The 13544-nt window shown below is 43.2% G+C and overlaps 1 protein-coding gene across 1 annotated transcript in view; it reads right to left on the bottom strand.

The window, feature by feature from the left end:
- The window catches only part of rims4 (regulating synaptic membrane exocytosis 4), an 82491-nt gene that overhangs the window by 11446 nt on the left and 57501 nt on the right, over positions 1-13544 (bottom strand). Inside the window, exons 4-5 of the mRNA XM_050039452.1 lie at positions 12830-12931; positions 9081-9220 (exon numbers count right to left, since the gene is read on the bottom strand). Of these exons, the coding sequence (XP_049895409.1) occupies positions 9081-9220; positions 12830-12931 (242 nt within the window). The remainder of the gene's footprint in view (positions 1-9080; positions 9221-12829; positions 12932-13544) is intronic.

The following is a 13544-nucleotide window of genomic DNA, read 5'->3' as shown; positions in this document are numbered from 1 at the left end:
AATTTCCAAAACATTTTTGCATCGAGTTATTTCAGATAATAAAAAATGCTTTCTTTCAGCTTTAATCCAAAACCATCAAGAAAACAGAGGTGTCAAAATTCATAGCTCTTACACAAAGTTTACAGCACTGGTTCCCAACCTGGGGGTCCAGACCCACACTCAGCTTCACAATGGTTAAGATTAGGGAACGGTGTTTTGGTGAAAGCTGGGGTAGGCAGTTTTATTTGGGCGTATTGGGCAAAAATCCCATAAAAATCTTTGAGCATATTGTAATTCAAGTGGACTGAGAGAAAACTAGACTAGACTGACGGGAGACTTTGGCCAATCACAGGTCAGTTCAGAGACATGATGTTCCTATTGGCTGTTCTACAAACTGAGATGTGCACGTCCCTTCAGATGGTAAAAGTCTGATTCAGTGATGGAGAATCCTGCAGAGAAAGTTGCTATTCCTGCATTTACAACAACACCTACACTGCAAAGCAACTCCAGAAAAGGAAGATGGATTTCTTAAAAAGAGATGGGGAGAAAATGTTGCTCATCATTTAGCCTTCTGCTAACCAGAGCCAAAGGCGCACAGCTGGGGCTTCAAGTTCACGTTTATGTAGCTAACACTTCACCGGGAGGAGAGTGGGCAGCAGCTCCAGAGACGGACCCCCAGGCAGCAGCTAGAGGAACTCAAATCCAGCTCCAGGGGACCGGACAGCCCTGACTCCCTGCGGGGTTAGACCCCACACTGCTGTTGCGCTGGTCGAATTCAAGCTGCTACAGCTGCCAACCGACGGTCAGTCTCCTGAGCTCCTGTGGAGGCTGTCCACTTTAGTGGGGAGTGAGGTAGAGGGACAACACTGGGTTGTTGTATAAAGCGCATACGTATGCTCATGGTCGTCTGGTGGGAGGGGCTAAGGACAGAAAGGGAAGAGCTGGAGGAATCTTCAATATTAAAAATTTCAATGCATCTATAATCTCTAACCAATTATTTTGAGCTTTCTAATCATAACCAAGAAAAGACTAATCAAGCTGCAGGTGGATATTATAGAACAAGTCTACAGCCCTGGCAGTGACTCTGTGAGGCTAAACGCTCACATCAGTGTGCCAACATGCTTTTAATGACATGCTAGCATGTTGATGTTTAGCATGTAAAATGTTTACTGTGTTCACTGTGTTTGTTTAGGACAGTGATACTCAACTTGCGACCTATGGTCCACACCTGGCGCGCAACAGGGTGTCGGGTGGATTGCTGAACACGTTCTGACTCACGGTCACTTTATCTTGAATAGATATCAATCAGCAGAGTTCTGTCTTCAGGTGTATCTTCTAAGTGTTTCCAGCCCACTGAAGATAATTCAATTTATTTCAAGGGATTTAGAGCCTAAACATGTCTCCAGAGGCCCTTGAATTGTGCACATAAAGCACCCTGCGGGGGTAACGAAGGACCAGGAAGATTAATTGACAAAGTGATAAGGTTAAGAGGGCGGGGTTAATTAGCATTAATCCAGATGGTCTGGAAATCTGTTCTGAGGCAAAACTGGATCTTGACAGTTTCTGTGTTACAGCAGCACGGAGCACGCTGAGGTTTCAATTAAAGGAAATGAAGAGGGATGGCGTGTGTGAGGGGGAGACAATGGTGGTCTGTGCTTGGACAACTGCGTGTGTTTGTATGTTAGGTGTCCTCTGTCTCTTGACATCCTGATAACATCAGGGCTCATCTCAAACGACCCCACATCTTGTCAAGCGGCGGACAAAATAATCAATACCCGTCTGTGCGTGTCCACTCATATGGTGGTCTTGTGTGTCAGAGCATACCAGCATACCAATTTGTTTTGTGTGTGTGTGTTTGAGAGAGAGATTTCCACGGAGACTCTGAGGCCAAATCTGCTTCAATCTATTCCCTCCATCTTTACAGAAGGAGAATCTATATCTCTTTCTGTCTGCCAGCGATCGGCTCTCCAAACAAGGTCCTGACCTCAAACACCACGACTACATGAGAGACACAGTGGGAGAAGGAGAGAAACTGGCTGAGTGTTTAGTATGGGAGATGAAAAATACAGTGTCCTAGATCCTCCTCTGGTCTACTTTCTAGAAAGTGAAACACACACAGAAACACAGACACAGACACACACACACACACACACACACACACACACACACACACACACACACACGGTGCAGGTGCTGATGGAAAGACAAAAAGGGATTTAACAAAACAAAACCCAGCATGTTGCACTGAAGTGAGGATAAGTGGATACAGACGATGGATGGATGAACTTGAATTGAAGGGAAAAGTAAGAGCTCCAGAAAGTGGGGCAGCGAAATTCATTTTGACATTTCTGCAAAATACACAACATGGTCAAAAGTACTTTAGTGTACTTTTCAGTGTGGGGCTGCTTTATGTTGTTTGGCACCTTATGTCTACCAAACACCAGAAGACTGTGAGAAGACTTTTAAAAAACTAAAGTCGACACCCTCTCACATCTAAAGACAATGAGAGTTTTTATTCAACACTAAAAGACTGGGGATCTTGCAGGGTCACTATATGCACGACTACGACTAGATTTCTTTTGAGATTATTTCTCATCAAATATTACGCCAAACTTCCTTTAAGAAATGCGACATGTTAACAATTCCTCACGTGTCTTTAAAAACTGTGAGAAAATTGAAAAATCTCACTAAGGTAAGAGCTGGTTGGTGGATCAGATACATGTCGAATTAAACACTATGACTCTGGTTCACTCCACAACTCCACCAGTTTCTCCTCCTTTTCCATAGAACAAGAAAACCAAGACCGGTTCACGTTCTTGTGCTTCTCCGGAGACCCTTCCATGTTTACTCTCTAACTGGTTATCGCTTCCTGTTTGGTGCTGGAGAGAGCGCAGCTATTGGTTGTTGACAATGTTCACATCGCTGAACTTCAGTATTTGTATTTGTTTTACCCGAGTCAAGACTAAAAACTAACAATTACATTAGATATGTTTGATTTTATTGGAACGTCAAGATGAGAAAAAGACTGACTTAAGACAGTTGGGACTGAGGTTTATGACCACCTTACAACATAAGAGCACACACATACCTATGTAAAACAATCGTATTTTTTATTCTGACATTGGAAATTGCTTGTGACAGTGAAATATCTTAGAAGTTGTTTGTTTTAAGGCTGGCAATGAAGGTGAATGAAAGTTGGTCAATGACAGAAATTCAGGCGTCTTAGTTCACCAAAGCTGAACTGCAACCGAAATGCTAGAATAAATGTTGGCATTGTAAGTTTCTGAAAACCAAGGACATATGTACATTATTATGCAGAGGATATGTTGAAACGTTAAGTTTCAACAACGCTGTGAATAATGTGTCATTAGGTTTAGGCACAACAACCACTTGGTTATGGTCACAAAGGTCATAATTTGGCCTAAAATATCAGATTTTAGTGGCACAATCTCGACTGGAAAAGCAGTAATGTCTCAGTAAAACACAACCGCTTTCCAGGGCACTGTCTCTGGTAGAAACACAGCAACAGGTTGCTATATAACACCCACATTTGGTGTCTAATAAGCCACTGAAAACAGTGAGGGGTTGCTAAAAAACAACCTGTTTTGTTGTTTGTTGGTCTTGAACAGTGGTCTGCAGCTCAGCAGTTGTCTCACCTTGGTGTCACGCCATCCACCATCCCTTCCACCTCTTGCTGACAGAGTCAGCTCATATACTACATCATTTTAGAAGCACTGATATATGAAAGGAACAAATGTTACTTTTCTGTGGTTTGCAGGAACGTACAATGCCTAAATGTTCTTCTGGCGATTGGGCTGTGAGCCACACTAGGCTGTACCCGAATTATGTTGGCCGAATCAGATTGGTCGTCTCAAAACAAATATTCCACGATTCAGGGTTTTATTTTCACATAGTTTTTTAAGTTTGAACAGGGCTCAACAAGACGTTCAGTGTCACAGCAGCATTCTGGAAATATAGTAAACAAGCCAACTATGTTAACGGAAATGTGCAACGTTTTGCGACATAAATATCAAACAAAAGCCACAGACGGTGTCGTGTTTAGTTGCTGTGAGCTGTAAACTGACCACTTGTGAGCAGAAGAGAGAAGATAATGTCATCTCAGAGTCTTACGGTGAAAAGCTTCTCCCCCTCTGTCCCGCTGCATCCTGTCCGCAGCTTTCAGTACCAAAGAGTTTGGTGAAGTGCTCACTCTGCAGCAAAATACAGGAACCAAAACATCCCCAGAAACACCCTGCACAGCACAATGACTCAATCAACTGAGGTGTCTCTGACTGATGATTCGAATCTCCGACTTTCAGTGGGCAACCCTAAACTATACACAAAACACTGCACAGATTTATCTCACCTCGGGGAGCAATTCTATTCCATTTAATTGTTTTGATTTCAGTCTGTTTTCTGCTCTTTTAAATGCTGGTGTGACGGAGCCCTGAAGTATCAGATAGTGAGAGTACTTTAAATGCTCTGCTTGTCTCTATCTGAGACATTCACAGTTCTGACACCAGAAATTCGTCCTGCTTAGAAGAGACAGAAAAATAAAGAATGAGGGGAACGGGAAAGATTTAAAAAAATAAATAAATACAATAAACCCTGATGCTGCAACTTTTTTCAGTTAAATTCCAAAAGTAATCAGCTGTTATTATTTTTTCTACTGTTGGACGACATTGATTGTTTACACTCTAATCTTCATTATGTTCTTAACTATGCAGCGATGGTCATTACCTATATGAATAAAGCCGACAGTAGATGTTTAAACAGCAGCCTGATAGAGATCTTCAGCATCTAGAAATCAGGATAAGCCGACATTTAGTTTGCACTAACTCCAGACAACACAAACCAAACACACACTGGAAAACAAAAGAAAACAAAAGATTACATGCCCGTCGTCAGAGAGGATGAGATAAGACAGAGATTGAGATGAACAGGGGACGGTGCCAGCGAGTGCAGAGCGGAGGAGCAGAGGAAGACGGACAGCCGATAATTAGAAAGGAGGCGTTTAGCTGCTCATTATAAAGTGACAGCAGCAGAGCAGCCTCAGGGAGCGTCACTGAGCACACTGGGGTTCAAACCTGCAACCTTTAAAAACTCACTGACCTGACCTCTGTTTACCACACACACACACACACACACACACACACACACACACCTTTCCCTCGGGGCCTCTGTGAGATTGGAAAGGGCCTTCATCTTTGATTTAAATGCTCTCCTTACTCATTACTTTTGTCGTCTTCACACCAGACAAACGCACCTTATTCCCTGGATGTTACAAACTAGCGTCACTCGGACTAATGAAGGCGCAATAAATGACGTGGATCAATAAATCAGCATTAAGTCCCAGACACACCATAACGACATCAAAGAACCAGTGGTGACGCAATTGTTGTTTCATAAGTCTGCAACTATTATTTAACAGTGGTGCAGTGGTTAGTTTATTTTCACAATAAAGTGATTAATCATTTGGCTCCTAAACTTAAAAAAAAGAAAGGAAAAAAAGTGATTAATGCTCGTCCCAATTTCCCAGGGTCTAAAGTAACGTCTTCAAATTGCTCCTTTGGTCCAACTAAGAGTCTAAAAGCCAAAGACTCTTTATGTACCAACATAAACAACAAAGAAAAAGCAAATTATCACGTTTAGAGTCTGAAATCAGCAAATGTTTGACATATTTGCTTGAAAAATGACTCAACCTTTTATAATATTTATATATAGTGTGATTAAATGTTTTATTTTTTGTCTACAGCTGTTATCTAAAGTGCAATTTGCAGAGGAGAAATAGTGACTGAACATTAACTGTACGAAGACCAAAGTTGAACCTGCAGCCTAAATCTTTCACATCCACAGTAAATCTATACTCTTTAAAAAAGATGTTTGACATTTAAATAAAGGTGTATGAAATCACGTGCTGTGTATGAACAAGATGTTTCTCTCACATGACATGCTTTGCAAAGACTGAATCGAGTCGGCTGAGGGAAGATTCTGAATGAGTTTTCGGCGTGCTCTCAGGCAGCGCTCTGCTTTGCTAAATCAGGAAGTGACAAATTGAAAAGCGCTGCTGATTTCAGCGATTTTCATTATCCAGTGTGAATGAGTTTGATGAAACTCGGAGGACAGCGGCACAGACAGCAGATAATTAAGAGGGAGGCGTTTAGTGGCTAATTACACGGCGACAGGAGCAGCGGAGCAGCCTGAGGCAGAGCTGCAGGCCTCTGCACTGAAAACACAGCACAGCTTCCACCTGATGATCGGCGAGGGCGGCAGACCTGACATACATGATACAGCTGATAACATACATGTGTGCATGTTGGTGTTATGATTCATTTAACCATCACAGAAAGAAACAAAGATAACAACATATAAGGAAAGACAATAAATAAAGAGACGATGGAATAACATGAAGAATGGAGGAAAAAGAGAAAGTAGAAAATGATGGAGAGAGACAAGAAGCCCAATATGTTACATTTACACATTTCATCTGTATCATATAAATGTTCCTAAAGTGATGTAGTGTGGGATGTATGGATATGGGAAGTATATGGGTTGTAAAGGAAGGTGGATGGCGTATCAACTAGGCGAGTCCACTGATGTTTGTGGCTCCTTTTGCGTGGCAGCTTTTGAGCTACCAAACGCTGGCGTTGTAAGCCAGAACATGATCTTTTCCTAACCATCACCAAGTCATTTCTTTGCCTAGACCTAACCAGACTGTCAACACAGCGATGCTGAAACGTAAATTCTCAACATACATTTTTTTCTGGCAACTTGGTTTAAGGTTTGAAGGCAGGTAAACACAGACAAAAATTAAGACGATATTAAGTAAAACAGGAGGAAAGTTTCATCAAATGACATCGTACATGAGCTGACTTTGTCACCTGCAGTGGGGATGGTAGACGGTGTGACACCTAGGCAAGACGCCTGCCAAGCTGCAGACCCCTTCAGGTTGCTGTTTGAGACCAATAAACAACAAAACTGGTTGTTTTTTGGCGACCTGTTGCTGTGTTTCCAACGGAGATGGTGCCATGAAGAGTGGGTGTTTTTTTACCAAGACATCGCTGTGTTTCCTGCCGTGATCGTTCCACCAAAACTGGGTATTTTAAACCATGACAACACATTTTCCCACCCTTAACCAATTGGTTTTGTCCCTAAAACTAACCACCAACACATTCTCACTCCGACCTCGTCACATATCGTTTGGTCATGAACTTTCCACATCCACATATGACGTGCTCAGTGGCCTAGTGGTAGAGTGTCCGCCCTGAGACTGGGTTTGATTCCCGGCCGGGTCATACCAAAGACTATAAAACTGGGACCCACTGCCTCCCTGCTTGGCACTCAGCATCAGGGGTTGGAATTGAGGGGTTAGATCACCACATGATTCCCGAGCGCGGCACCGCTGCTGCTCACCGCTCCCTCAGGGGATGGGTCAAATGCGGAGAACAAATTTCATACACTCAGGTGTGTGACAATCAGTGGAACTTTAATCTTTAATCTTTAATCAAGGTACCCTGGGTGTGTTGGTTGATGATGTTCAGGGACAGTGTGTCAGGTTTTGCCTGTAACATGAATTGTCTGTTTTCAAAATACAGGAAATGTACAGTTTGCACCACATTGGTAGCCTAGAAATCCAGACCCAAATCTAGAAAGATTTAGGGTCTGGCCATGAGTAATGAGAATGGCCCAAGTCGTGGGGCGGCACCAAGCATGCATTTGTAAATATCACTGCACGCAATTGGATAACACTACGACCAATCAGAACAATACACGGGGTGACGTATCCAGAGTGCTACCAGCGGAGCTAACTGGTAGATTAGACTCTTGCCGTATCCGGTCGGCAAAACAGCAAAAACGTCCTTCTTGCAAAGGAAAGACTTGAGCGCCGTCTTCTGTTCCTCTTTTAGAGAAAAAGCCAAGTCTAACTCGTTCATTGTAGCGGCCAAAGCTGTTTCAAACAACTGGTGTTCATCCGTAGCCATCTTGCAATGTTTACTGACTGATTCCGGACTTCGTCGTCGCAGCGCTGTCGTCATCTGTTTAGCTCGCCTCTGGCCCGCCTATATCAGATACACCGATGTGATTGGTGCAGCTCGGTTTCATGGGCATAGGTAATGAGCATCATTACTGATTGCCAGAGTGACTCGCTGAGCAAATTCAAATTGTGCGCTCGTGAGAACTCTGGATTTCCAGGGTACCACGTTGGTACAACACCGCGAATCGACGTTTTTTTACCTTCAACAGCAAATGCACATGGTTACGTTTGGCCAACACACGCACATGTGGTTGGGTTTAGGAAAAAAGAACAGGTCTCTTGAGTAAAAGTCTGTGGTTGTTGGTTCCATCCACCACCCCCTTCCACCCACTCTACTTACATTGTTGTCCTGCCGTGTTTTCCCCTGACACTGCCGGGCACTGTTAAACAATATCGGCAATTGGCCAGTATCATGCGGATGTGAAAAGATGGCTTGTTTGTCGATGTCTGACGCTGGCAGTCACTGACCAAACATCAATTTTGGACGACTCTGCTACATAATATCGTACAAATGTAACGTATCTGTAGTTTGCAGAAATGTACAATGCCAACGTTTATTCTGACGATTGAGTTGAGATAGAGAAGCAGTGAGAAAAACAGAATAGAAAAGAGAAAGGGGAATAAGGGTGGAAGATGAAGGAAAGACAAAGAATACAAAGTGTGAAGACGGATCAAGGTGAGAGAGCTCTGAATCAGCTGTAATGATCAGTCTCTCTCAGTCTGTCTTCTGTGACATTTTTGATCCTGAGAGCAGCTGAAGCTCAAACAACTGCAAGAACAAAATCAGCTCAAACAGCCCCCTGGTCCCTCGGGTCAGATTCTCACAGTAAATGTCAAGCTCTTCTTCTGCTGTGTGTCCTCCACACCTCCGCAACTTTTCCTGACAGTCACGAAAAGATGGCCGGGAGCGATTTCTGACTTACATTCATCAACCCACACGATCATGATGAAATTCTTCCCCTTAATGGTGCGACTGATATGTGATTGGAGCTATGCATTAACTATCTATGGATGGCTTTGTCGACCTGTTTGTTGTGAGTCAGTGGGACATGATGGTGTATCTCACCTGCACCACTTTCCCCTGTGGGCTTTCAGAGAAGACCAGGACCTGGTTGTAGAGAGGATCCAGAGACTTCCTCACTGACTTGGTCTTCTTCTTGGCCACACAGATGCCGTTCTCCAGGAGGTAAACTTTGATGTAGGCGGCTGAAACGACAGCAGACAGAAAAGGTAAACCTCAGCTCAGTGTTAACCCCTTCAGAGTTCTCTATTTTCAAAATGGAGTTTTAAGAGAGTGACCTCTTTTAACTCCCCGTGACTCTGTCCTTGGGCCATTTAATTGGACTACTGTCTTTGTCCCAGTATACAAGCACAGGAGGTGGACTTACTGACCAAAGTATGTCTGGCTCTGCTACAATAGGTGACGATATGCCCCCTTTCAGCTTGTTAGTATTGGACCTTTCCCAGTTGACCTATTACATCACAGACCAATCAATCAACACACAAGTTAGCTATGGGTAGCTAGCAGCAAACTGGTACCATGGTGGACGACTTTACAGCTCTGTACAAACACATTTAATGCTTTCGACTTCAGGGTCAAAGCCTGGGGCGGACACTGTAGAGCATGCAAAGAGCACTTTGGCCAGTTTGGGTCCGACTGACTGTATACATGCAGGAGGAATTTGACCCCCAATCGCATTATCTGGGTGTTAGTTCGACTTTGAGAAATTTGACTTATGGCGTGTTCCAGGCAACCTGTAACCCGTGTTTTTACAAACTTCTACCCGTGAAAGTGCACTGGAACGGCAGTCAAACCCGTAACTTACCACCCGTGAATTCGTACCAGATTGATGTACTCCCAGTTACGCTTTCTGACGTCACACAGCCCTCTAAACCAATTACCACTCCTCTAAACAACAATGGCAGCCCTATGGATGCGGTGCTGATGCAGGTGATACACGGTGAGAAAGGGACAAAAAATAACTTGCTAATGTTAACACATTTTTGGCAGCCGCACTACAGCTAGTTTCCAGTGCAAGAATAAATCAAAACAAAATATGTTACCAAACACACAGATAACGTAAAATAAAAAGTAAAATAGCATCTGTGACCTTATGCACCGTTTCTCCTCCTCCGTTTTGCTCAAATGAGCAAGGAACCAGCACCTTTGGTGACAGAAGTGATTGGAAACAAACATAAACCCTGCACGGTCCGCCATGTTGCTTTGACAGTTTGGAGTGTCTTGCCTGGAACGCTATGGAGTCGTAAGTTGTGACTTGAAGTGGTGACTTACGGGCTCAGAAACTTGCCTGGAATGCATCATTAGTACAATTTTAGTCAACATGTGTTTTAAAAGTCCGGTTTTAGTCAGACTAACACAATAAATAAATTTTCTCTAAAATAAGTAAATGTTGTTTAAAGGCCGGTGCATCTCATGCAGACGCCAAAGAGTGCCTTTGGTGTTGACAAAGCGTCAGTTTTTGAGTTCTGCTCCACTCACATGCTCGGAAACAAATGTAAAGAATTGCTGTCAGCGCCAGATCTGCAGCATGGAGAGAGTATTTTCGAGAATGAGAAGAATTGTTTTTTTTTATTTTCATTTTCAGACTGAACAGCAGTCTTGTAGGTTATCGGTTAGGATTCTGTGTCCTGAAATGAGACTCTGTTGCTGAGTAACACAAGTCAAAACAATATTAGAGGCTAGACGTCTGACTCTGACTGACTGACACACACACGGACACACACACACACTCCAAAGCTTTTTGTCCTGTATGTTAGATGACAAGATTAAAGATTAGACCCTGGCACACCAAAATATGGATCAAGGTCCTTTGTCTTTTTTCCATATATGGAGTTCCTTCCACCTCTCTGTCTGTTATGTTTTTCATTCATTCTCTCTCCTCGTGTTTCTCTCTTCTCTGACTCTTGTTTGTGCTTTGCTCTGTTTATCATCCTCTCCTCTTTCATCTCTCTCTCCTATGTTTTTTTTTGTTTTTCCTTTTTCGCTGACGCTGTTTTGTTCTTACGCAATTAGGATCAATGGCTGGTTTAATATTATGCAACCACAGAGGGGGACTACAATCAGAGTTAATAGTTTGTTGTTACACAATACAACTTGCTGCGAAATAAAGCAACAGCAGAGTCGTGTTGACGTCGTGCCAGGCCTGTTTCTGTTTCCTGTGACCGGCGTAATCACTGATACAACAGAAAAAGATTAACTCATCTGATTCATTAACTAGCTGATTGTTCGCTTGATCAATTTAGTGCTCCGGTGGTTTATTGCTGGCCAGCCAACTGATGTTAACAGATCTCTGAGCACAGTTTGATGTATTTCAGGTGTAATGGTGCGTGAGGCTGAAAATCCTTAGAGTGAGCTGTAGTTTTCAAGCACAGAAAATGAGTTACTGAATATCTATTGCACCTGTGACAGGGGCTGTAGGGAACATGGAGGACACTAATGTCAGCAGGGTTTCTGGGACTGTGAGAGGTTCAACGCCTCACCTCTACAACCGACCTGTGGAGGAGTTTACATTTGACTTCTATTACAAACACAAAGGCTGTGTCCGAAATACCAACATGCTATTAAAGTGGAAACACTGAACAATATGACTGTGGTTGGTTTGATTTTTAAATCCAGGAAGAGGAAGGTTATTTAAGTGTGGGAGTGGCCTATATGAATCAATGAATTTGTTTGAGACCATGCTGCAAGGTGAGTGTGTTTGCTGATCCTGTGAGTTCATCTATCTCTTTTAACTTTAGCTTATAATAGAGTTATGCTATGTAGCGTGTGAAATAGAATATGGTGAATGTGGTAGGAAAGGTAGTATCAGCACTGTCTCTACCTGGAGCTCGCATAAACGGAGCCTGGGTTTGTTGAAGGTGGCAGTGCTGTTTGGGCTGAGAAAGCCACGTGAGTTTATCTTCTCTATCTCCTTTAACTTTAGCTTATATTGGAGCTTTGCTATGTAGCGTGTGAAATAGAGTATGGTGAATGTGGTAGGAAAGGTAGTATCAGCACTTTCTCTACCTGAAGCTCGCATGTACGGAGCCTGGGTTTGTTGAAGGTGGCAGTGCTGTTTGGGCTGAGAAAGCCATGTGTAAGTAGGGCCAGAGATCACTGTCTAGCCTCCTGGAGGTGTCGTGGGACCAACTAGACGAAACACTGGTGAAAGGAGGTTCCCACCTGATGACCCCAAAGACATGTTAGTTATCACTGCTCACTGGTCTGTATAGTTAAGCCTTGCCATAATAGCTTATCATAGGGCTTAGGAGGTTATTCACTGAGTGCTGATCCTTTTCTAGAGCACAAACGTCTGGACTCATGACCCCATTGCTTCTTAAATTCTTGCAACGCCCAGAGCTCTGTGACACAGAGTATTCTGTCTCTGCTGATCTGTTTCCCATCTGATGGTATTAAAGCTGGTAAACCATTTTCTGACTGATATCCGATTGATTTAAGAGCATTTTAAAACACACCAAACACCATGCAGGTGTGTTTTCATACCACACAGATGCTAAAGAGCAGCAAATATGCGGCATGTTTCACTACAGCATTAGCAGATGTAGATGTTACTTATTTAGCAGATCACCTTCCTCTGCTCTGTGTGTTAACTCCCTGAACACTGAAAACACCATTTCCTCCTCTTCACTCATGCATCTTTCATATCTTCAAGGACCACAACTGTGTTTTTGGAGGATATATATCGCCGCAGGCTGTTCTGTTTGTGTGGAGCGGATGTTATTTGCCTCAGTGTTTTAAGACACTGCAGTCTTTTGCAATTCTTTTAATGGAAAAAGTTCCAGATTAAAACGTACCTGGAGGTCCCTTTGAGCCTGGTTTCATGGTGAGTCCTCTTGCCTGGACGACCTCCACCTCCAGACCCCCGTTCCTCTCCATCAGACCGATCTCTACGTCACCTGGATGGATGAAAACACAGGTGAACTTTAACAATGAGGATGGAGAGAATGTGTGTATCCTCGATGAACTTATTCAAAATTCTGGCTTTTCTATGATGATCGAATTTTGTGAGGAAGCAAAAAAGTTTGCATCAGTTAACATGAATACACAGGGAGGACAGAACATGGAAACAAAGATGTATTTCTAACAAACTACATGGTTTACATCGGGTGGCATTGTGACCCAATAAGGTAATAACACATTTAGTTGTTAAGAGTCACTATAAGTGCTTCTGTCATTGAGTTACATAAGTTCAACACACTGAAATAAAGTTTTTTTTTTTTATGTTTTCCTGAGTATTTTCTTGGAAAAAGATTCTGCAGATGACTAGAACAGGAATTTATTAGCTGTAAAACACAATGGGCTCTAGTTTCCCGGCGCAGCGGAGGGTGGCGAACCCCGCGCAGAGCTAGTTTCGGGCAGTGTAACCCGAGGCGCACTCAGTTTGGTAGTTTGGCAGACCGAGGTGCGCTGAGATGGGTGTGGCGGCGCAGCAGGGGGAGGTGTCGACAGATCCAGCTTGGCACAGTGACAGTTTTGTGCCAAAAGGCTTCGCCGAAGGTGCGCTAAAAG

Source organism: Epinephelus moara, chromosome 24, assembly GCF_006386435.1.
Source record: "Epinephelus moara isolate mb chromosome 24, YSFRI_EMoa_1.0, whole genome shotgun sequence".
Taxonomy (NCBI): domain Eukaryota; kingdom Metazoa; phylum Chordata; class Actinopteri; order Perciformes; family Serranidae; genus Epinephelus; species Epinephelus moara.
The sequence above is the reverse complement of the archived record's forward strand: the minus strand, read 5'-3'. Positions and strand labels throughout refer to the sequence as shown.